At 41.1% G+C, this 23084-nt stretch overlaps 2 protein-coding genes across 56 annotated transcripts in view; one reads left to right on the top strand and one right to left on the bottom strand.

Moving 5' to 3' along the window:
- NCOR1 (nuclear receptor corepressor 1) overlaps nucleotides 1-15841 on the bottom strand; it is a 151702-nt gene extending 135861 nt beyond the window's left edge. For all 48 annotated transcript variants that reach the window (XM_072730425.1, XM_072730437.1, XM_072730429.1 and 45 more), the window contains exon 1: nucleotides 15630-15841. The gene's annotated coding sequence lies outside the window, so the exon portion shown is untranslated. The remainder of the gene's footprint in view (nucleotides 1-15629) is intronic.
- Nucleotides 15842-16767: 926 nt separating this feature from the next.
- PIGL (phosphatidylinositol glycan anchor biosynthesis class L) overlaps nucleotides 16768-23084 on the top strand; it is a 99100-nt gene continuing 92783 nt past the window's right edge. The window contains exon 1 of one of the 8 annotated variants that reach the window (XM_072730423.1): nucleotides 16768-17183. In XM_072730423.1, the coding sequence (XP_072586524.1) occupies nucleotides 16946-17183 (238 nt within the window). In that variant the 5' untranslated portion in view covers nucleotides 16768-16945. The remainder of the gene's footprint in view (nucleotides 17184-23084) is intronic. The other 7 variants (XM_072730422.1, XM_072730420.1, XM_072730417.1 and 4 more) reach the window with 7 other exon arrangements.

The raw sequence follows: 23084 nt of genomic DNA, 5'->3' as shown, positions 1-23084 counted from the left end.
TGGGGGGGGGGGCGCACCTGGGTGAGGGCTCAATAGGTAGAGCATCTGTCTTCAGCTCAGGTCATAATCTCAGGATACAGCCCGGAGTCAGGCTCCCTGCTCACCTGCTCACCGGGGAGTCTGCTTCTCCCCTCATCCCCCTCTACTCCGCCCCCTCTCCCAGCTCATGCTCTCTCTCAAATAAATAAAATCTTTAAGAAGAATGGCAATATACACCATGAGCCTTGAAAATACACATATCCTCTATCATAGCAATTCTACTTCTAGGAATTCATTTGATTATTCACTACAGAGATAACCAAAGATGAATGCCTGAGAACGTTCCTCAAGGAATTGTCCTAAACATCCAATACATTAGCTTAGAAAATAGTTTTTTAAAAGATTTAGCTAATGGGAAATTTTATGTAGAGTATATCACAGAAAGTCCACATATGTGAGAACATTTTGTCTTATAAATGTTATGTATATAACATTTCTATCCAATTTTTCAAGTGTGTCTATCATATCTTCACAAGATTTTAAAAACCAAAGGCAGAAATGTCATATATTCAACAAATATCTATTGAGGAGTACACTACTATGTGCCAGCATGGTTCTCCATCCTGGCATAGAACGGTGACTAAGATAGGCCATCTTATTGTGAAATGACATAGACAATAAATAATCATGAGATAGTATGATGAAGTGCTATAGACAAAACAGGACTGGAGAGAAGGGATAAGGGAGACATTTCTGATGGGGTCATCAGAGAAAGCCAATCTCAGCTAGGATGACCCTATGCCCTGATTTCCTGAAACAGACCCAACTTACAGCTATTGGCCCAGTGCAATTATTAATTATGCTCCATTTCCTTCTCAAAACTGTCCCAGTTTAGGTATCAAATTATATTCTAAGATGACTTTTGAGGCAAAGCTTGAAAGAGGAGAAGAAGAGTTAGCTAGCCTGGAAGGGACAAGAGCAATCCTTGGAGAGGAACCACAGAAGCCCTAAGGTAAACCAAAGAGGCCTAAGGAGAATGAGAGAGGGTGGTTGGGGTACAGACCAGAGGATAGGCAGGGGTAATCAGCCTGTGCGTTTGCTGGTACATGTTTTAAAACTGAAATATATCTCCCTCTGTATTCTGAATTTTAATCCCTTTTCTACCTTTATGTCACAAATATTTTCTTCCAGAATTCATCGTTTGTTTCACATTTCTAAAGACCTTCTCTACCCCAAATTAAAAAAATATATTCTCGGGCAGCCCCAGTGGCACAGTGGTTTGGCGCTGCCTACAGCCTGGGGTGTGATCCTGGAGACCTGGGTTCAAGTTCCACATCGGTCTCCCTGAATGGAGCCTGCTTCTCCCTCTGCCTGTATCTCTGCCTCTCTCTCTCTGTGTGTCTATGAATAAATAAATAAAATCTTTAAAAAAATAAAAATTAAAAATTAAAAAATATATTCTCTACATTCCCCTCTTTCCTTCTTCTATTTCCTTATGTGTGTGTGTGTGTATATATATATATATATATATATATATATATATATAATATATAGCTCTTTAATCACCTAAATTTCTTTTCTAAAAAATGGTAAGGCAGGGATCTAGTTGTATTTTCTTTACTAGTTAATAGTAAATTATCCCAACAAAACCCTTATTGAATATATCTATCTTTCCACGTTGATCTGAAATACCATCCTCATTACAACCCAGCAATTTTGGCACATACTCTAAACACACATCCTGTACTTACATACAAAAGGTATTTATTGCAGCAATGCAATATGCTGCACATTAAAACTACTTGGTCAGCTTTCCCCTCCTATAAACCTGCATGTGTTCCAGGTAGAAGGGGAAAAGCACTGATGTTCCTGGTGGTGATGGATGGTATTTGTTTTTGAAAAAAGGTATTATATGTATGATTTTAGAGCTTTTAAAAGTACCCAAGGAATACAAAGAAAAAAGCTTCTCACCCTGGCTCCCCAGCTTCTACTCATTGTCTTTCCAGAAGGCAACCAAAATTACTAGTTTCTAAAATATCATTTAGAAATATCCTATACACACACACATACACACACACACACAATTCCCCCGCTACACAAACGGTAGCATAGTAGATATATACTGTTCTATATAGCCTTTTATTATTTAATCTTTCTCAATCAATATACCAATCATTCTCATGTGGCCATAGTGCTTCTTCATTTTTTCTACTGCTGCAGAGTATTTCACAATGAGTGTTCACAAATATTTTATAAATGTTTTCCAAGTAATTATACTCTGCACCCCTCAGAAATGTCTACATGATCTGGGGTGCCTGCTGGCTCAGTCAATGCAGCATGCAACACTCGATCTCAGGATTTTAAGTTCGAACCCCACACTGGGTGCAGAGATTGCTTAAAAATAAAATCTTAAGGAAAAAAAAAAAAAGAAATGCTTACATGATCTATCTCTGAGGTCTCCTCCCAACTCAGACATCTTAAGTAAATAAAGCTATAAATGGAATGGAGAGGCAAAAGGAAAGATCTTAGCTCAAGGTCATCCAATTTTTTTCCAACACTGGTCTACATGAAGAGACATCCATGTAGTACTGGTGGTGTTTGTGTTTTTTTAATTTTCAGCAATGATGAGTCCTGAGTTTAACACCTATATTCAATTTCACTCAAATATGATTTGTCCGTGTTTCCCTCTTGCCAGGAATCCTTCATGATATCCTAGTTTTGTGATGTGATTTTAGGAAGTTTAACCTGAATTATCACAAAAATAAAATAGAGTCAGGTATTATCAGCCCAATGCAGGTGGCAAAAAAAAAAAAAAAAAAAAAAAAAATCAGCAAAACCAGAGATTAGCCCTTGCTGGTATACAAATTTATGAATCAAAGCAGGCTCGACTCCTGGCCACAAGAGGGGCAGCTGGACACTACTAGGACTTCCTCAAAACTTACTCATGACACACACAGTAATAGTTAAGAGCAATGGCTGTTTGTTTTTTTTGTTTGTTTTTTGTTTTTTTTTTTTTAATTTTATTTATTTATGATAGTCACAGAGAGAGAGAGAGAGGCAGAGACATAGGCAGAGGGAGAAGCAGGCTCCATGCACCGGGAGCCCGATGTGGGATTTGATCCCGGGTTTCCAGATTCGTGCCCTGGGCCAAAGGCAGGTGCTAAACCGCTGTGCCACCCAGGGATCCCGGCTGTTTGTTTTTTAACCAGATTCTTTCCTCAAACATCTTACGTGGAAGCCAAATGTATAAAATCCACAGAAGAGAAAAACTCCTATTCAGTGAGAATGGGGACCCTCCCAAGCTACCTCTTTAGTCCCCCGAACCAAGTCCTGTCTTCTGCCCTCACTCTAGTCAGGGCTCACCAAGACAAAGGAATCCAGTTTCAAGTTAAGCCTGAAGGGGAAAAGGAAACCTTAAATGGCAGTTTCAAATTCTGAGTTCAGTCTTTAGCATGAAAACTCATCACCTCAGGGTTAGTTACATTCTTCACTCATGAAATAGAAAAATCCTGTGAAATGTTTAAGAAACCCAGTCAAGGTTTTATGCACAACCCCTCCATGTCATAAACATGAATAACAGCATAATAGGATAAGAATATACTAAATGCCATTATTACACGTGAAAAGGGCACATTTCATCTCAACTTTTTTTTTTTCCTTTGAAGAGGGAGTAGGGAGGGGGAGAAGGATAGAGAGAATCTTAAGCAGGCTCCGTACTCAGTGCAGAAACCAATGTGGGGGTCGATCCCACGGCCCCTGAGATCGTGACCTAAACTGGAATCAAGAGTCGGATGCTTATCACACTAAGGCACCAATGTGCCCCACATTTCATCTGAATTTTATGAATAAACTTCAAACTAGCCTTCTATATTTTATAAACAGGCAATAAAATATAGTAAAATGAAATTGGTCTACTTAAATTATGTTTTGAGGGATCCCTGGGTGGCGCAGCGGTTTGGCGCCTGCCTTTGGCCCAGGGCGCGATCCTGGAGACCCAGGATCGAATCCCACATCAGGCTCCCGGTGCATGGAGCCTGCTTCTCCCTCTGCCTGTGTCTCTGCCTCTCTCTCTCTCTCTGTGACATCATAAATAAATTAAAAAAAAAAAAAAATTAAAAAAAAAAAAATAAATAAATTATGTTTTGAATCTTCCCATATTAAAGTAAAAAAGACATCTATCAATTTACTCAACAGGAAACTCCACTTGCAACAACAAAATTTCATATGTAATCCTCAAAAAAAAAAAAAAAAAATCCAATCCCCTCTCACTAGGAACTCCTGGCTTTTAGCCTACAATCTTTGCATAACCAAAATGTACTTGGATAGGTTTTCAAGGTGGCCTAGGCTATCTTGGAAAAAATAGCTAAAAATATACTTCACTGTGGAGGGACTGCAAATGCCTCTTCAGATAAGCAAGAATGAATCCACCAAGGGTCACAACAGAGGGGAAGCCCATATTTTACCAAAGCAGAAAAAGGACCCTACAAAATACACAATTCAATTTTCTTTTAAATAATCAAAAAATAAAAACTTTTGATACAAAAGTATGGGATAGGAGAATGGCTTCTATGATGCTGCAGATGACAAAATATTAGTTATTAAATGGAGACAAATCAGGTCATACTAATTCTCATAAAGCAGCCCTGCTCTAGTCCAAATCCAAAAGTATTTTAAACAAGGAGAGGCCTCAGACTCTCTAGACTGGCCATGACTTAAAGAAAGTGGACTGGGATCCCTGGGTGGCGCAGCAGTTTGGCGTCTGCCTTTGGCCCAGGGCGCGATCCTGGAGATCCGGGATCGAATCCCATTTCGGGCTCCCGGTGCATGGAGCCTGCTTCTCCCTCTGCCTGTGTCTCTGCCTCTCTCTCTCTCTCTCTCTCTCTCTCTCTCTCTGTGACTATCATTAAAAAAAAAAAGAAAGAAAGAAAAAAAGAAAGTGGACCTCTTGGGGTACCTAAGTGGCTCAGTGGGTTAAGCATCTGTCTTTGGCTCAGGTCATGATCGTGGGGTCCTGAGATCGAGCCCAAGTTAGGCTCCCTGCTCAAGCAGGGAATGGGCTTCTCTCTCTCCCTCTCCCCCTCCCCCACTTTGTGTGTATGCACTCTCTCTATATAAAACTATATTAAATATTTTTACAAAAAGAAAGCGGACCTCCTGAGCCCATCTCAGAGGCCAGTCTCCAGCAAAGACCCTAGAAATCACCTAAGTGGATTCCACAGTTTTTAAGAAGTCAAAGAGGTGTTGAACTGGACTAAATTTCTCCTGTAAAATAAACTAAAGCATTCTTCCCTTAAACAAAGAAACAAACAAAGAGCTACTCTGGGGAAATGCCATTAACATGGCATTTATTTTACTTGGAGGCTCTTTCAACATTACTACATCTCACTTAGAAGGCAGATGAATGGGAGCTAAAGAAAAAAGGCATTTCAGGTTCAACTATCCCACCTCCAATCAACTATGATATTGAAAGAAATACATTAAAGGCATAATTGTTTGATTAATCTAAGAATACTGGCATTCAATAAACAACTCTTGAACTTAGAAGACAAAAAATGCTGCTTTCACTGTAGATGAAGTGAGAAACAAGTTTCCCAAGACAGCAGTAGCAGACAACAACACAACTGTGTTGTGGAGTGCTCTGTGGTACAGCTGCACTATACTGAACTAATTCTCTGGGCAATATTCACTCCAGCAACTAAAAGAAATGAATATATTTCAGAATTAATAGATAAGACAACACCTATGGGGAATAATTTTTAAAGTTACCATTTATCGAGCCTCTGGTATGTAATAGGCAGTATGGTCTGCAAGGAGCTCATCTAAAGCACTAGTTCCATTATCATCCCTAATGAAGGCTTTTGAGAGCTAAGTAACTTCTCCAAGGTAATTTTTTTTTAAACTCAGAGACAGATCTCTTAGAGATCATATTGTGCTGCTTCTCTTTGACCCACTAACAGAGGTTGCTAAAGGTTATGAAGACTATTTCTAAGGCATATACCACAATAAGGTGGAAGAAAAGCAACTGACTTAACATTTATTGAATTATATACAAAAAAGCCATCAGACACACGTGAGTGCAGGGACCATCTCTGTTTTGCTCACAAGGCCTCCGAATCACCTAACAGTGCTTAGCTCCCAACAACACCCATTCCAACAGCAAGTCCTATTCTCCAGATGCCCATCCGAAGCTTCCCATGCTTCTCCATCTCCACTACCCCACACTCACCTCTTGCTACAAGAAACCTCTAACTGGACTTCCCACTTCAATACTTTACTTAAAAAGTCATATGATCTTTTTAAGCCATAAATCAGAACATGTCACTCTTTAAGGTTAAGACACCCTGGGGGCTACCACGAACTTCAAATAAAATCCCAACGACTCACTCTGGCCCACAAGGCCCCACCTGATCTGGCCTGCTTCCTCTTCTGATTGCTCAGTAGGCCCCAGCAACATGAGCTTCCTTCCAGTCCCTTCATCCTGCGCCAAGACCTGCCTTGCCTCAGGCCTTTGTCCTTCTTTACTCTCTGCCTGGAATGCTCTTCCTGGCTCATTTAAGGGGCTGACTCCTCTCGTGTAACTTTTACCGTTTCAGTGCAAATGTCATCTCAGAAATGCCTTGTCCAACCACCCTATAAGGTGGGTTCCCATCAGTTACTCTTAACCACGTAAACCTTTCTGTTCCTTTGTAAATTAATCATAACCTGAAATGGATTTTATTTCATTATACTGTCTTCCCCCACTAGAATATAAACTGTTTGATTCCCTACTGTATTTCTTGAACAAAAGAAGAAATGGATAGAACTTATTTGGAAAGTTTGAAGTACTGAAGAACATAAAAAAGTCTATCTGAACAAAAAGAGAGGAAGTACTTAAAGTCAATCTTCCAAAATTAACCTATAAATTCAGTATTTCCAATCAATATTCAGCATTCCCCATAAAAATCTCAGCAAGATGTCTTACTGAGCTTCACAGAATAATGCTACAATTCAGCTAGGAGAATACATGGACCAGAATTGTCAAAGTCTGAAAAAAAAAAAAAAAAAGAGTAGTTAACAGGTAACTAACTCTATCAGCTTTAAAATTATAAAACACGGGTTCCTGGGTGGCACAGTTGGTTAAGCATCCAACTCTTGGTTTCAGCACAGATCATGGTGAAATCAAGCCCCCCATCAGTCTGCACATTCAGCTCTGCTTGGGAGTTCTCGCTTCCTCTTCCTCTGCTCACCATTGCCCCCCGACCCCCGTGTGTGTCTATGCATGCCCATGTGTATGTATGTATACACACTCACTGAAATAAGTAAATCTTTTTTAAAAATAGTGAAATTATAAAACAACAGCAATTTAAAGGATATGACATAAAAAACATAGTAAATTAGAAACAGTTCCAAACATAATTAGTAAGTGACAAAAGTTGCGAATCTAATCAGTGGGGCAAAAGATGAATTATTCACTAAGTGGTGCTCACAAAACTAGCTATCTGGGGGAGAAAACATGTATATATATATTTCCCCAAAATATATCTCTACTTCACTCCCCATACCAGAAATAAATTCCAGATGGATCAAAAAAATTTAGACGTGAAAAAATAGGAAAGAAAAGAAAAGAAAAAAAGAAAGAAAGAAAATAAATAAGTATTTGGTCGCCTGGCTGGCACAGTCAGTTGGGCATCTGCCTTTGGCTCAGGTCATGGTCCCAGGGTTCTGGGATCAGGTCCTGCAGCAGGCTCCATGCTCAGCAGAGTCTGCTTTTCTGTCTCCCTCTGCCTCTCCCCTGCTTATTCTCTCTCTCAAATAAAATCTTTTTATTATTTTTTTAAGATTTTATTTATTTATTCATGAGAGAGACAGAGAAGTAGAGACATAAGGAGAGGGAGAAACAGGCTCCATGCAGGAAGCCTGATGTGGGACTCAATCCCAGGACTCCGGGATCACACCCTGAGCCAAAGGCAGACATTCAACTGCTAAGCCACTCAGGGTCCCAAATAAAATCTTTTTTAAAAAATAAAGTATTCAATTAGAATCTGGGTACTTCTTTGTCTTAAAAATAAAAAGAGGTATATGGTCAAAAGTCTTCCTCTCATTTAAGAACACCTCAATCACTCAGTTCTTACAACAGCCAACGTTACCAGTTCCTTGGATTTCATTTCAGAAATATCCTATAGCATACAAGTAAATATGTCAATATTCCTCTTCCTCTTAAAACAAGTAATAGCATGCTATACAGTAATATTCCTCACTTTATTTCAGTTTAATAGATGAGTGAATATTTTAAATTTTAGAGTAAGGACGTCTTTTTTAAGTAGAGCATGAAACCCAGAAGCCACATATGGACTACTAATGAAAACAGCTAACATTTATTATTTACTTACTACGTGTCAGCCACTGCGCTACATGTTATTTTACATTATCTCCAATCTAAAAATAAGGAAACTAAAGCTTAGAGAGGTTAGGTAATGTGCCCAAGGTCACAAGACCCACAGAGTAGGGATGAATATATCTGACTGCATAGTAACACAAAAGAGGGGTACCTCACTCCTGTAAGTGTCCAACTCTTGATTTTGGCTCAGGTCATTGCCTCCAGGTTGTGAGACTGAGCTTCCGTGTGCTGAGCACTAAGCCTGCTTAAGATTCTCTCTCCTTCTCTCTCTGCCCCTCCCCCATGCATCTCTCTTTCTCTCTGCCTATAACTCACCCCGCTTGCGCTCTTTGTCAAATAAATAAAATCTTTTTAAAACACACACACACCCACATTGGGCTCCCTGCATGGAGCCTGCTTCTCCCTCTGCCTGTGTCTCTGCCTCTCCCTCTTCTCTCTCTCATGAATAAATAAATAAAAATTTAAATAATAATAAATAAAAATTTATTATTTTAAATACATATTTATTTATTTATTTATTATTTAAATAAATAAAAATTTAAAAACAACAACCACCACACACACAAAAGAACAGCTGTGGGTGGGGGATGGGGAGTGTGTGAAAACAGTGAATACCTTAATATATAAAGAGCTCTTCAGATCAATCTGGAAAAAACCAAGAACTCCATTAAAAAAATGCCAAAAGCAGCAATTCATAAAAGAAATACAACTCCCTCATAAAAAAATTCCAAAAAGGAGGATCCCTGGGTGGCGCAGCGGTTTGGCGCCTGCCTTTGGCCCAGGGCGCGATCCTGGAGACCCCGGATCGAATCCCACGTCGGGCTCCCGGTGCATGGAGCCTGCTTCTCCCTCTCCCTATGTCTGCCTCTCTCTCTCTCTCTATCATAAATAAATAAAAATTAAAAAAAAGTCCAAAAAGGCCAATTAGAATCACTTACCCCCCTACTTTTTATTGTCAAATGTTTTCATTTCTAACATCCAGTACTGGCCAGGGTTTGGAGCATACTGATACACTTGTTATCAATATCTTTCCAAACGTACACTATTCAGATAATAGCAACTCCACTTCTGGAATCTATCCTACAAAGCTGCTTGCACAAGTATACAAAATAAATACAGATAAATAATTCACCTCAGCTTTGTATTTCTGAAAAAACAAAACAACAAAAATCACTAGTAGCTGTAAATTATTTAAATCATGGTATTTTCATAAACAAAATACTATGTGGCCATTAGTGATAGAAGTAGCTCTAAATACACCAACATGGAAGAGTTGTACATAAAAGAACAATATGTTACAATCCTATAATACAGGAAATTACACACACCAAAAAAGATCTGAATATGCAACAAACACTTAGAAGATTATATCTAGGAAGTGGTACTTTCAATTTCTTTATATACTACTATATTGTACTTCTGTAAAACATATTACTTATAATAGGTGATAGACAAAGATTCTAAAATAACACATCCTCCTTCACTCAGTAAAATGGTTTTGTGTGAATATACAAAATTCTTTCCACCTTCTCCTCCTGCTCTGTTCAGTTCCCTCCTCCCCTGTCTCCCTCCCTTTTCCCCCCAACACATACACACCCACACACATAGAGTTAATGGACTATATACTCCCTACATCTGGTATATTTACACTGTGTATACTTTAGGCTGTAACTCCTAGAAAGCACAAGTTTTGGGTTAATTCCAAATACATAAAAGTTATTGTAATTCAAAACTGAATTAAAAGAACCTAATCAAAAGTAATACAAAGTTAAACTTCTTTGAACAGGAGTTCAAAGACATGATGATTACAATTTAAAACAAATATTCCAAGTTATTCAAATCTATACCCTATTGCCGGAGGAGATGGACTGCCTAAAACAGATTACTCTGACTCTAAACTATGACGACAAAAATGTCAAAGAGGAATCTGTCAGTTAAATACAAGTACGGGGGGGGGGGGGGGGGGGGGGAGTGAACTGTAACCAGAAAGGTGACCCTCAAAACAAAACGAAGTGTCAAATTTTCCTAGAAAAATGTACCCTAAACTTATTCTGGTTTGTATCAGTTTATTAATATATAACCAAACCAAACCAAACCAAAACAAAATACCCAACCCAAGTGTTATTCCTCAGGTGACACTGGGAGGAGGGGAAGGGGGGGAGGGAATTAAAGTAATTTGGTCATCCTGACTTTTCCTTTGCTCTTGACTAAAGATTTAATTTCTGATGTAAAACTAATCAGTACTATTCTTTCAAAGGGAACCAACCCTTCAAAGGTATTCTTCAATAATCCTATAAACAAACTACCCCATATTCCTAATTCACAATTTTTTCCTGCCACTGAAATACTCCAAAATTCCCTGTAATGTGTAATGTGCCCAAGGTCACAAGTCCCACAGAGTAGGGTTGAATATATACATTCTTGTTCTAACATTATCTGGAAATACAGTCAGATAAACCAATTCCATCTTTACTTTCTCTTTCCCCCAAAATCCCATTAGACTGACAAAAATATTTTTTTAAATGCTTTGATAACTGACAAATTATCAGTGTCTCACTGACAATGGTAAATTTGTTTTGAAATTAACATGAACTATTCATCAAGTTTCCAAAGGGTGTATCAACCAGCTTTTTCCAACATGGGCACCAAGTAATTCTAGCAGCTAGGTTTTTTATGCATTTGACAAGTTTCTATTACACACTTTCCTGGGTGCAGTGTTATTCTAGGAATATGGGCAGACATGAGATACAGACATGCCCACAACGGGCTTATGGTCTAGCAGAGATTAAATAGATATGTATGTAAATAAATAAATGTGGTATTATAAGAGGCATAAGAAAAGCATTAAGGACTCCCAAAGTGAGAAATATGTATCTCTGGAGAAGAGGGAGTAGGAGGAAGACTTTCTGGCTAAAGTAGTATGTGACTAAACCCTCAAAAAATAGGGTTTAGATGTAGATTTCAGAAGAGTAAGGCACATTAGGCTAAATAGGCATATTATCTAACAGCCCAAATGGAATAAATATGACACACTCAGTACTCATGTAAGGATATCAGGTGAAAAGAACGATACGCTTCTTTCTTTAAAATAAATTTTATGGGTACGCCTGGGCGGCTCAGTGGTTGAGCATCAGCCTTTGGCTCAGGGCCTGATCCTGGATTCCCAGAATCGAGTCCCACATTGGGTTTCTTGCATGGAACCTGCTTCTCCTCCCTCTGCCTGTGTCTCTGTCTCTCTCTGTCTCTCATGAATAAATAAATGAAGTCTTAAAAAATAAAAAAATAAATTTTATGGCATAAGTACATATAGAAAACTAATACTACATGTGTGCTTTTCAACATAGCATTAATACAGTTCATATTCATATTATTTATCTAATCTTTTAACAATTGAAGTCTCTCATATACTTAAAAAAAAAAAATCCAGAAGGTTGAAAGTAAATGAAGTAAGCAATAGCTAAATTATAAAATAACCTGTTTGGATCTCAGAGGTTCCTAACCATCAACTTAATACAATTTCTACTATTGTAATACTTCAATTCCATGAAATATCGCTAGGTCCAGACAACCTCAAAGACATTTTTGTTTAAGAAGATAATCATGATACATTAAGAATGAAGGAACCAGGGTGCCTGGGTGGTTCAGTCGGTTAAGCATCTGCTTTCAGCTCAGGTCATGATCCCAGGGTCCTGGGATGGAGCTCCATTCTCCCTCTCCCTGCTGCTCCCCCTGCTTGCACGATCTCTGTCAAATAACTAAATAAAATCTTTTTAAAAAGTAAGCAAATAATTCCCAGTGATCATGTAGATCAATACTAACTTTTTTAAACTGTATTTTCATTGAAGAAATTTAAAGTTAAGGTAAATTCAATATCTAAGCTGAATAAGTAAACTCTCATTCCCCATCCACGCTGACTTTTGTTCTAATTGTCAATCATCACACTGAATCATCCCATGGATGAGATGGTGTAATGGAATGAGTCCTGCACTGGATGTCAGAAGCCTGGATTCCACCACTGCCCAACTGCAACAATTTAGGCAAATCGCTTCACATCTGTGACCCTCAGTCTATTCAGGAGTAAAACAAGACTAGATGATCTATGACTCTACATCCTATAATTCTATAAATTATTAGCATTTTATTTTAACCAATTTAGTTTAGTTTTTTGTTTTTGTTTTTGTTTTTTTTTGAGATCACTTTTAAGTAAAAGCAGCAGAGCACATAAAGGAATCAAACTGAAGAACTCCACAGGAACATTAACATGGCTTTGTATGGTCTCATTCTCAGATGCAAAGAGAAAAAAAAAAAAAAGTATGTTGTATCTGAAGACTATCCAAGTAATATTCTGACCACATAAGCTTCTGGGGTAGAAAAAATGGTAGAAGAACAGTAAAAATGTTCAAGGAAAACAACCACCACAAGAATACAAAATAAAAAACAGATGCCCTACATACAGTTATTGCTACATGACAGAAGCTTTTCATAGCTTTTCAATACTCCTAAGAAGTCCTGACAGAAGAAGAAATAAAATGTTTCCCTAACCATCAATCTAAATGTCCTTTTTGCATCCTCAAACCTGAAAAGGACAAAATATCAGGCTAGAGACTGACTTATTTGTGCACATAATTCATCTGCTCAACCTTATACCTTTACAGCATTTAGTAATGTACCCTGAACATAAAAGGCACACAACACCAGGTAAACAAGTGAATGAACCACATATGAATCTCTATATCAACAAATAAGCCCACAGAAAATAAATTCTGGTCAAGCTTTATTACTTCTTTGCAATGTATTCTAGTAAAACGCAACATCTGAAGAGAAGAAAAGGAGTAACTAACCATGCTAGACCTCTCTGGTTCCCAGGTTATCAATATGAATTTGAAATTGCATTTAAGACAGATCACAAAATACCATTCAAACTGAATTAAAAAAAAAAAAAAAAAACTGAGTAACAAATAGCCTGACATTTACTTACAGGAGTCTCTGGACTATTCAAAAGCCTTTGCTTCCTACTGCAGTAATGGCAAGAAAATCTCCCCACTTCCCAAATTAAAAAAAAAAAAAAAAAAAAAAAGCTTATAAAAACTTAACTACATTTGCCTAGTTTTGGAACTGGCTTTTATTCAATTAAATTCAAAGAAACGTAAGTTATTTTCAAGCATTTTATTTTAAAAAATTATGTGGGTACAACGAATACTTAAGTTTTACTGTCTAATTAAATCCAACAAGACACTCAGTCAAAAATATATCTTCCTGAAAGGCCGCGGAGGGAATTACAGCTATACAGATATGTCATAACAGATAAGAGGTCTATGCAGTTAAGTTGTAATGTGAATACATTTTTCTAATTAGAATACGTTTTTTCATTCAACAAACATTTGCAGTGTCAATACCCTACACAGAAAATAAAATCCTACAGTGCCTTATATGTAAAGATAAAATCTAAGAAGGGCCTATCCTGACCTCAAAAGGAGATAAAACTGGTAGGTAAATATCTAAATACAAGGTAGAAAGTGTGAATGCCATGGGAGATGTGCAGATAAGCACTTCAGGAGCGCAAAGGAAGTTGTTACTACCTCACAGAAACATAACCTTTTCAATCTGTTTAAAGCAATTTCATAACTATTAACTCTTTTAGGCTCACAGCATCCAACCCTATAAGAGTGGATGTTTTCCTACTATCACAGATGAGGAAACGAAGGCACAGAAAGGTTGATCGTGTTCCAAAATGTCACATAGTAAAAGGAAGAATCGGGACTCTTTGTATTGTATTTTCTGAGGCAGCAGTTCAACATATGGCAAGCCTTTTGTAAAAGGAAAGAGTATTTTGGTATTGCAAGTAATCCCATCCTTATGTATGTATGTAAGTATATTATTTATATATACACGTGTGTTAACCTTGATTTCGGTGGACAGGTGTGCTTAAAGCAAGGCAAGGCAACTGTGTACTATAAATATTAAAATAAATAAATAAGCTTCCACCGGATTTAACAGAATGAGCGAATACAACCACTATTTCTTCCTCCAACAAACTTGTGTTTATTTCTTCCATAATCTTTACCCACTTCTAAATAAGATTCTAAAATTGCTGTATCTGCTCCCGAGCCCAGGCCACTTGGCTCATCCAATACGTATCTTTATGAAAGGGTACATTATTTCTTTAACTATTAAAAATTCAACAATGGCAACGGCTCTTCAGTTATGCAAGGGACAAACACATGTGACCTATCAGCAGCAGCTATTGATCAAGATAACGTTGAACGAATGAATGAGTATTTGTAGGCATTTTAAAATCCCGGGCCTGTTGCTCTGGGGCTCAGCGTTCCGCCTCTCATCACTGCCTCGCCAGGATGCGCACAAGGAACGCAAATTTCAATATTACTTAGGATATCGTTAGGAAAGCAAATCTGAGGCAGGTGAATATACTAATCCCAAAGATTAGCATTACCTATACCACTGCTCTCCAAGGTGAACTCCGTTGAAGTGGCACTCCTGACCACGCAACCAACATCAGTAAAAGAAAACTGACGCTTCCTGAGCAACCACTTTTCGCACGTATCACTCCTTCCCATCCGCACCTTCAATAACGACTACACCTAACCCAGTTAAATCGAAGAATTCAGTCTCCTCTCCATGCACACCGGCTTCTCAATTCCAGTTTCTCAAGCCCCTCTTTTTCTTGAGAGAGAGAGAGAGAGAGAGAATTCACCGACTTCGCACAGTAACCCGGCAATAATAAAAGGCAGAAGGTCCAGGGCTCCGATCTTTTGCCTTCTCCAGCACTCTGCCCACCCTTCGCCATTACACCCCGAAGTGGTGCGGCTGGAAGGTGAACTAGTTTGCTCTTCACGCACTTGTCCATCGCTGTCACCCTCCCTGAAGCCCGTGCACGCTCCCCAGACGGCCCCCCGCTCCGCCTCGGAGCCGGCCGAGGCCCGCCACCTGCGCCGGCCCCACCTGGGCTCCCCGGGCGGCCCGCACGCCCCCTCCTCACAGGACAGCCGACCGGCCGCAGCCCATTCTTCCTCCAAACTCCATAAGCCTCTTCCACTCGCCCAACCCCAGCTCCCCCGCCGCGCCCGACTCGCCCCCGGGCGGCCGAGGGCCAGAGGCCGGGCGGCTGCGGCGGGTCCCCATCCACCGGGCCCGCGACGCCCCTCGCCGGGCCGAGGAGCCGCTCCCCGCGGCCGGCGCCCCGCGGAGCCCTCGGAAGCCCCGGAGCGAGCGGGGGCCCGGAGGCCGGGGCTTGCGGGCGCCGGGGCCTACTCACCAGGAGCTGGCGGAGCGTGGGAGCCGGCGCGCCCCCGGGCCTGAGGAGCAGGACGCGGCCCCGGCGCGCGTCCCTACCCCGGGACCTCGCTCGGCGCGGCGAGCCGGGAGCTCACTCCAGCCGCCGCCGCCGCCGCCGCTGCTGCTTCGCCACCTTGGCCGCCATCTTGACTCAACCCCTCTCCCTCCCCCGCGGCTCCGGCGGCCGCCGCTGAGGCGGCTCCGGCGCCGGCTCCGCCTCCTTCCGGACGGCTGGGAGACCGACTCCCTCCGCTGGCCGAGCGCCGCTCCTACCTCGGCCGCGCTTCCTGGGGCGCCCCGCGCTTCGTCCCCTCGGCGGTCCCCTGGGCCTGACGGCGGCGGTCCCCTCGAGCGGAGACGGGCCGGGGCCGCGCCGTGCCCGGCCGCACCCAGCGCGCTGCCATCGCGCACTCCGGCCGCGCCGCCCGCCGGCTCCCGCGCGCTCGGGGCCTCGCCCGGAGCGTGGGAAAGGCAGGGACCCGAGCCCCCCGCCCCCACCTCCTCGGCGGCGGCCGCCTCCTCGGGCCCGGGCTGCGGGGACCGGGAAGTCAGGGCCCCCGGCGCTGCGAGCCCGCGGGGTGCACGGCCACCTCCCCACGACAGTTTCCAGGGCTGCGGCTGAAGCTCGCAGCGGGATCTGGCTGACATATCGAGCGGTGCGGATTCGCCCATGAGGTCGCTCCTTAGTCTAAAGTCACCCGTCGGAGGAGCCTGTGAAGAGAGTCAGTCTCTCTCTCTCTCTCTCCCCCAGCCTTCCTTTCTAGAGAAATCCCGGCACCGCGTGCTTCTCCTTCAGAAGAGCCGCCACTCCACGTGCCAGAATCAAGAAGGAAAAACAAGAGTCGGTTCATCCGGACAAGAAGGGGCTGGCCATGTCCTGATGAGAAAGTCTCGGGTGTTCATAAATGAGTTACAAAACGGTGAATTAGAGGAGGGAATTCAACATAGAGAGGGCGGGTATTTTTCAATCGCTGTTTTATTTTGTTTTGTTTTAACCCATGACACTGTAAGGACAAGGGTAAAAGCTGACGGCCAAAGGGTTCGTCTCAGAAATCGAGAAAGCAAAAAAAAAAAAAAAAAAGACATCGTCGGTGCTGCATAAAGTAGAGAGAACGAGATAAAGGAGGGTTGGGAGGTGTCCTTGTGGAACCACAACAGGAACCCAACGTCGGAAGCTTCTGTTGGGCAAAACGGACTCAACCTCGGAACGTAATTTCCGCGAGTGCCGTTTTCCCGCCGGAGCCTGGATGTGCGGCAGCCTTCCTGCTGCGCAGGCGCAGTGCCTCGGAGGCGAGGATGGAAGCCGCGGGCCTCCTGGGTTTGGCTGCGGCGGCGCTCCTGGCGTGGGGTTTCCTCCGGGTTTGGGACTCCCGGGAAAGAACCAAGAGTCAGGAGCAGGCTGGCGTCCTGGGGGATGGCAGCAGGACCTTGCTGGTGATCGCGCACCCGGACGATGAAGCCATGTTCTTTGCTCCCACGGTGCTGGGCTTGGCCCGCCTGGGGCATCGGCTGTCCTTGCTCTGCTTCTCTGCAGGTAGGAGGCTGTAGGCGGGGCGCCGGGAGCTGGGGCTTCGAGGGGTGTGTAGGTGCTCACCTAACTTGGCTTCTCCCCGAGGGGGAGCTAAGTGAATACAGCGAAGGTCTCTTCACGGAAGATGGTGGCCCCCGCCTGTGGGCCGGTGGCGGCCAGCTTCCCGGGTGGGTCGGGGGACGTGCCCGCTTGATGCTCTTCCCTGCCAGCAGGATTGAGGCGCACAAGACAACTGGCTCACGTTTTTGCATTTAATACTTCGATTTCCGTTGGGGATATGCCACTCTACTCATTATTCTGTGGAGCTTTTTTAGACGCCAGAGGACCAAGAACAGGGATCTTCCTCTGAGACGCCACACCATCCAGGCTGTATCATGCCTGCTCAACCCTTAATATTTTACCACGAAAGGTAGCGCAGGACCTTCCTGCTGCTTTTCAACATCCCTTTGGTGCTAGGAAGATGCATCTGTCAAATTGAAGAGAGAGATCGTTAGAGGAGAAGATAATTTTATAGGTCATTTTAGAGTTCCATTCCACCGACTTTCAGTCCAGAGGCCTTTCAGAGAGTAAGGTCCTCCTTTACCTTACAGAAAAGGTGGACTGGGAAAACAGAAACTGACCACGATACGGGATTATGGTGATAATTGCACAGCTGTATAAATGTAATTGAACGGTACATAGACAGTGGGTGGATTTTTATAGTATGTAAAATTATACCTCAATAAAGCTATTTTTAACAAACTCCCATGACCTCTTCTCCCATTTGGTTGTGTGTCTTTACAGTTCTTTTTCTACACTGATTTTTTTTTTTTTACAGAAATCCCATTTTATACAATTTTATATTTTTTCACAGAACATGAGTTTACGCTCATTTTGCCAGATACTTGGTTTTTATTATTTTTTAAAAGATTTATTTATTTGAGAGAGAGTACAATTTGGGGGAGATGAGCAGAGAGAGAGAGAGAGAGAGAGAGAGAGAAGTAGACTGCTGACTCAGCAGAGAGCCCTAGAGAAGGCTCCATCCCAGAACCCAGGATCATGACCCCAGCAAGGCAGACACTTAATCAACTGAGCCACCCAGGCACCCCTACTGAATATTTATTAAAAATTTATGTGGACTGCGCACTATCAGAATGGTGAAAATCCATAGCATTGACGACCACCAAATGCTGGTGAGGATATGGAACAATAAGAACTCTTACTCATTGATGGTGGAAATGCAAAATGCTTCAGCCACTTTGGGAGCCTATTAGTTTGGCAATTTCTTATAAAAAGTAAACATGCTTGGGGTGCCTGGGTGGCTCAGTCAGTTAAATGTCTGCCTTTGGCTCAGGTCTTGATCCCAGAGTCCCAGGATTGAGGCCCACGTCTGACTCCCTGCTTGGAATGGAGTCTGCCTCTCTTTCTGTCCCTTCCCCTGCTCATGTGTGTGCTTTTGCTCTCTCAAATAAATAAAATCTTAAATAACTAAACATGCCCTTACCAAACTGTCTAGCAATCCCCCTCCCTGGTATTTATTTACTCAAAGGAGTTGAAAATCCCACAAAAACCTGTCCACAGATGTTTTAGGGGTTTTTTAAAGATTTTTATTTATTTATTCATGAAAGAGAGGCAGAAACATAAGCAGAGGGAGAAGCAGGGGGTGGGGGGCTCAATCCCAGGACCCCAGGATCATGACCTAAGCCAAAGGCAGATGCTCAACCACTGAGGTGCCCCTCCACAGATGTTTATAACAGCTTTACTCATAATCACCAAAATCTGAAAGCAACCAAAACATCCTTCAGTTGGTAAATAGATAAGTTGGCACATCCAGATGATAGAATATTATTCAACGCCAAAAAGAAATGAACCATCAAACCATGAAAAAACATGGAAGAACTTGAAGTGTGTGTCACGAAGTGGAAGAAGCAAGTCTGAAAAAGCTACATACTATGTGATTCCAAGCATATGACATTCTGGAAAAGACAAACTATATAGACAGTAAAAAGATCAGTGGTCGCCACAGGTTGGGAGGAAAGAAGGGTACACAGTTTTGAAGGAACACAGAGGATTCTTCGGCAGTGAAAATACTCTCTGATATTATAATAAGGGATATGCATCATTGTACATTTGTCCAAACCCACAGACTGTACACCACCAAGAATGAACCCTAATGTAAAGTATGGACTTTGGGTGATTATGATGTGTCAGTGAGGATTCATCCATTGTAATATACCACTCTCATCAGGGATGTTGATAATGAGAAAGGCTATGCATTGGTGTAGGGGCGAGAGGTATATGTGAAATCTATACCTTCCCCTCAATGTTGCTGCGAACCTATAACTGCTCTAAAAAGCTTAGTTTTATTATTTTTTTTAAAGATTTTATTTATTTATTCATGAGAGACACAGAGAGAGGCAGAGACACAGGCAGAGAGAAAAGCAAACTCATCCCAAGACCCCAAGATCATGACCTGAGCCAAAGGCAGACGCTCAACCACTGAGCCACCCAGGGGTCCCAATTTGGCTATTTTTAAGGCTTTGCATGCATATCAAATTCCCCAAAACATAATTTATATTCTCACTGACAGGTAGTAAGAGTATCTGCCTTAATATAGCACCCTGTCTAGCACTGACTAATATTTTTTTATATATTACTTCATGGTATAATACTTTTTCCCCTCAAAATCTTGTTGCCAGTGAAGTTAAACCATTTTTCATATCTATTGAGAATGTAGATCTAAGCACTTTTCTTCTCAGTCTGTGCTAGAAAGGAGATTAATTGTAAATAGATACAGGTAATAGCCTCATTTGCTTTTTAAAAGATTTTATTTATTTATTTGAGAGAGAAAAAGAGAGAATGAGTAGAGCGAGGGGCAGGAGAAGCAGACTCCCCACTGAGCAGGGACTTGTCACAGGCAATCCCAGGACCCCGGGATCATGACCTGAGCCTAAGGCAGACACTTAACCAACTGAGCCACTTAGGTACCCCTCATTGTTTCCTTTTAATGGTATTTATGTTTTATATTACAACTGTGGGAGTCAAATTATAACAAATTTGTTTCAAGATCAGGAGAAAAACCTGGATTTTATATACCAAGTATTTTAGGTGCTGTGGCTTCTTCAGTAAATTTCTCCTTATTTTTCAGCAGGTTGAAACCAGAAGTTAAAATTTTTCAAATGAAAAAATGTAAAACATGCCCTTAGTATATATTAAACACACAGTATCTTTGTCTTGCATTTCCTGTGAATCAAACTTGCCATGTAAATTGTTCTCTCTTGTAACTTTTTTAGAAAGATTTATTTATTTATTAGAGAGGATGGAGGGACAGGGAGAGGGAGAGAGAGAATCTTAAGCAGGCACCATGCCCAGCATGGAGCCTATGGCAGGGCTCCATCTCAGGACCCTGAAATTATGACCTGAGCCGAAATCAAGAGTTGGACACTTAACTGGCCAAGCCACCCAGGCGCTCTTGTAATTTTTAAATTACTTTTATTTTTTTTATTTTTAAATCCCCAACTCATTCAAAAAAGGTACAGATTAAACATTACCCACACTTCCAATTTTTTTTAACATGAAAAACAGGAAGCTAATGACTTGTGATATAGTGAAAGCTATATGGCGTAATAGAGAAGATACTATGGACATAATATGGAGTAAAGCATGAATTCTCATCTCAGAGTTTTAGATTAAAGAAACTTCTCCAAAGAGGTTTTCTTTCAAACTCATCTTTTAAAAAACAGAACTTGGTATATAGGAAATGAGATACAAAAAAAAAAAAAGAAATGAGATACATTTGTCCTAGGCTGTAGTACAAGCATCAGTAAGTCTTGGACTTAAATGAGTAATTCATTATAACTACATTGTCAGTTTTAAGGGGTGGGGAAAGAAATACACTATTTTGCTATTAGTTCCTCATTTGATCCTATCAGCAATCCCATGATAGTCATTACTAAATATATAAAACTTTGTATGTGTGTGTAATTTGTTATTCCTATTTTACAAATATGGAAACTGAATCACAAGGAGATTAAATAACTGGACTAAAGTGACTAGCTAGAATGTAGAGACTCCTGGGCCCTGTGGCTCTTCCCTGTTCTAAACCATTACACCCATTCTGCCTCTCGCATTGCCTAGTAGGTTATGTCAGTTGAGGAAATAACTATTTCGATTCCCACTATATGTTCTAAGACGCGCTAGTTCATCAAGCTGCTATTAAATTAAATTTGGGGGACATTAGCCAGATGTGCTATCCTCCATTTAGAGGTTCACAGCCCTTATTAGAATATCGACATCTTTGAAGAGTCTTGTAAAATAGCCTATTTAACTTTGTTTCATCCAACGTTTCTCCAATTTATATAACCACTGAAATACCTGTTAATGTACACATGGGAGAAAGCTATACTAGATAATAGAATGTTATTGAATACATTTGGTGGAGAATTAACACAACCAGTTCTGTGTTTTAGAAAGCTCATTCTGGTGGCAATGTGGAGAATAGTTTATAGGGGGAAACTGGCATTGGGAAAACCAATGCAGCCCCTTCTTTATCCTGAGACTGCATTCCACCTCTCATATGTGAGATTTCTCTGTATCTGTGATCCATATGCCATTCTCTTTGTATGACATCCCTGTGCCAACACAGTGTCTTAATTACTATAGGTTTGGTTTGATTGGGTTTTTTTTTTTTCGGTTTTGTTTGGTCTTTTTAAGATTTTATTTTTAAGTAATATCTACATCCATGGTGCTCAAACTCACAACCCTGAGATCAAGAGTCACATGTTCCACAGCCTGAGCCAGCCAAGCATCCCTTTAAAAAAAGAGAGAGATTTTATTTATTTGAGAGAGACGGAGGGGCAGAGGGAGAGAGAGAAGCAGATTCCTTGCTGAGCAGAAAGCCCAATCCAGGGCTCGATTCCAGGACCCTGAGATCATGACCTGAGCTGAAGGCAGACATTTAACCAACTGAGCCACTCAGGCCCCCCAGCCAGGCACCCCTTAACTATTGTAGCTTTTATACAGGATTAGCTGGTATAATGAGCCCTCTGATTTTTTGGTTCTTCAGGGTGTATTTGCTGTTTTTGACCTTTTTTTCTCCCAAATACATTTTAGGATAAGTTTGGTCGTGTTCAAGAAAAAACTTTTCTGGCATTTTTTTTATTGGACTTTCACTGACTTTTGATCGATAAAGGGAGCGTTGACATTTTTCTTTGAAAGTTGATATATTTTCAATATATTCTTCCCATCTCTGATTTATAGTCTGTTCATTTACTTTGGCCTGCTTTAATGTCTATTAAATAGTCTTATAACAGTCATACATGTATATTGAGACAATTAGTAATTTTGTCCTCTAATGTGTTCCTCATACCCAGAGGCTCTCTTTGCAAATAGTATAGTCTTGTTACATGCTCATAGTTTGATACTCTTTTATTTCTTTACATATATTAAATACCTATTTCTGCTTCTAGTAATTCTAGTTTTTGTAATCTACGTGCCTAATTCTGGTCTTTGAGTAAGTCATTCTGAGTGACTTACTCATTTCTGACTGTATATTGCGGGTTTGGGTTTTTTTAATCGTAAGCACATGTTTCTTGGAACCCTGTTTATAAGATTTTGATGATTTATATTTGCTTCAGCCTGGTTTAGAGTGATCACCTTAGATTACTCTAAACCAGAATTTTAGATTAAGATTTTTCAGGCCACAAAACTAGTGTAAGTTCAATACCCAAATACAAGTGCATTAGCTGTGTAATACTGTATAACAAATTATCTCAAAACTTTGTGGCTTAAAGCAATAATGATTCCTTCTCTCTCATGATTTCAAAGAGCATAGTAGTCTCTGCCCCAAAACACTTAGTACCTCAGCTGGCAGACACAAAGGCTGGGGACTAGAATTACCTGAATTAGCAATGTTGGCCAGAATAT

This window comes from Vulpes vulpes, chromosome 12 (genome assembly GCF_048418805.1).
Source record: "Vulpes vulpes isolate BD-2025 chromosome 12, VulVul3, whole genome shotgun sequence".
Lineage (NCBI taxonomy): Eukaryota > Metazoa > Chordata > Mammalia > Carnivora > Canidae > Vulpes > Vulpes vulpes.
Note: the sequence above shows the minus strand (reverse complement) of the source record. Positions and strands in the feature narration are given on the sequence as shown.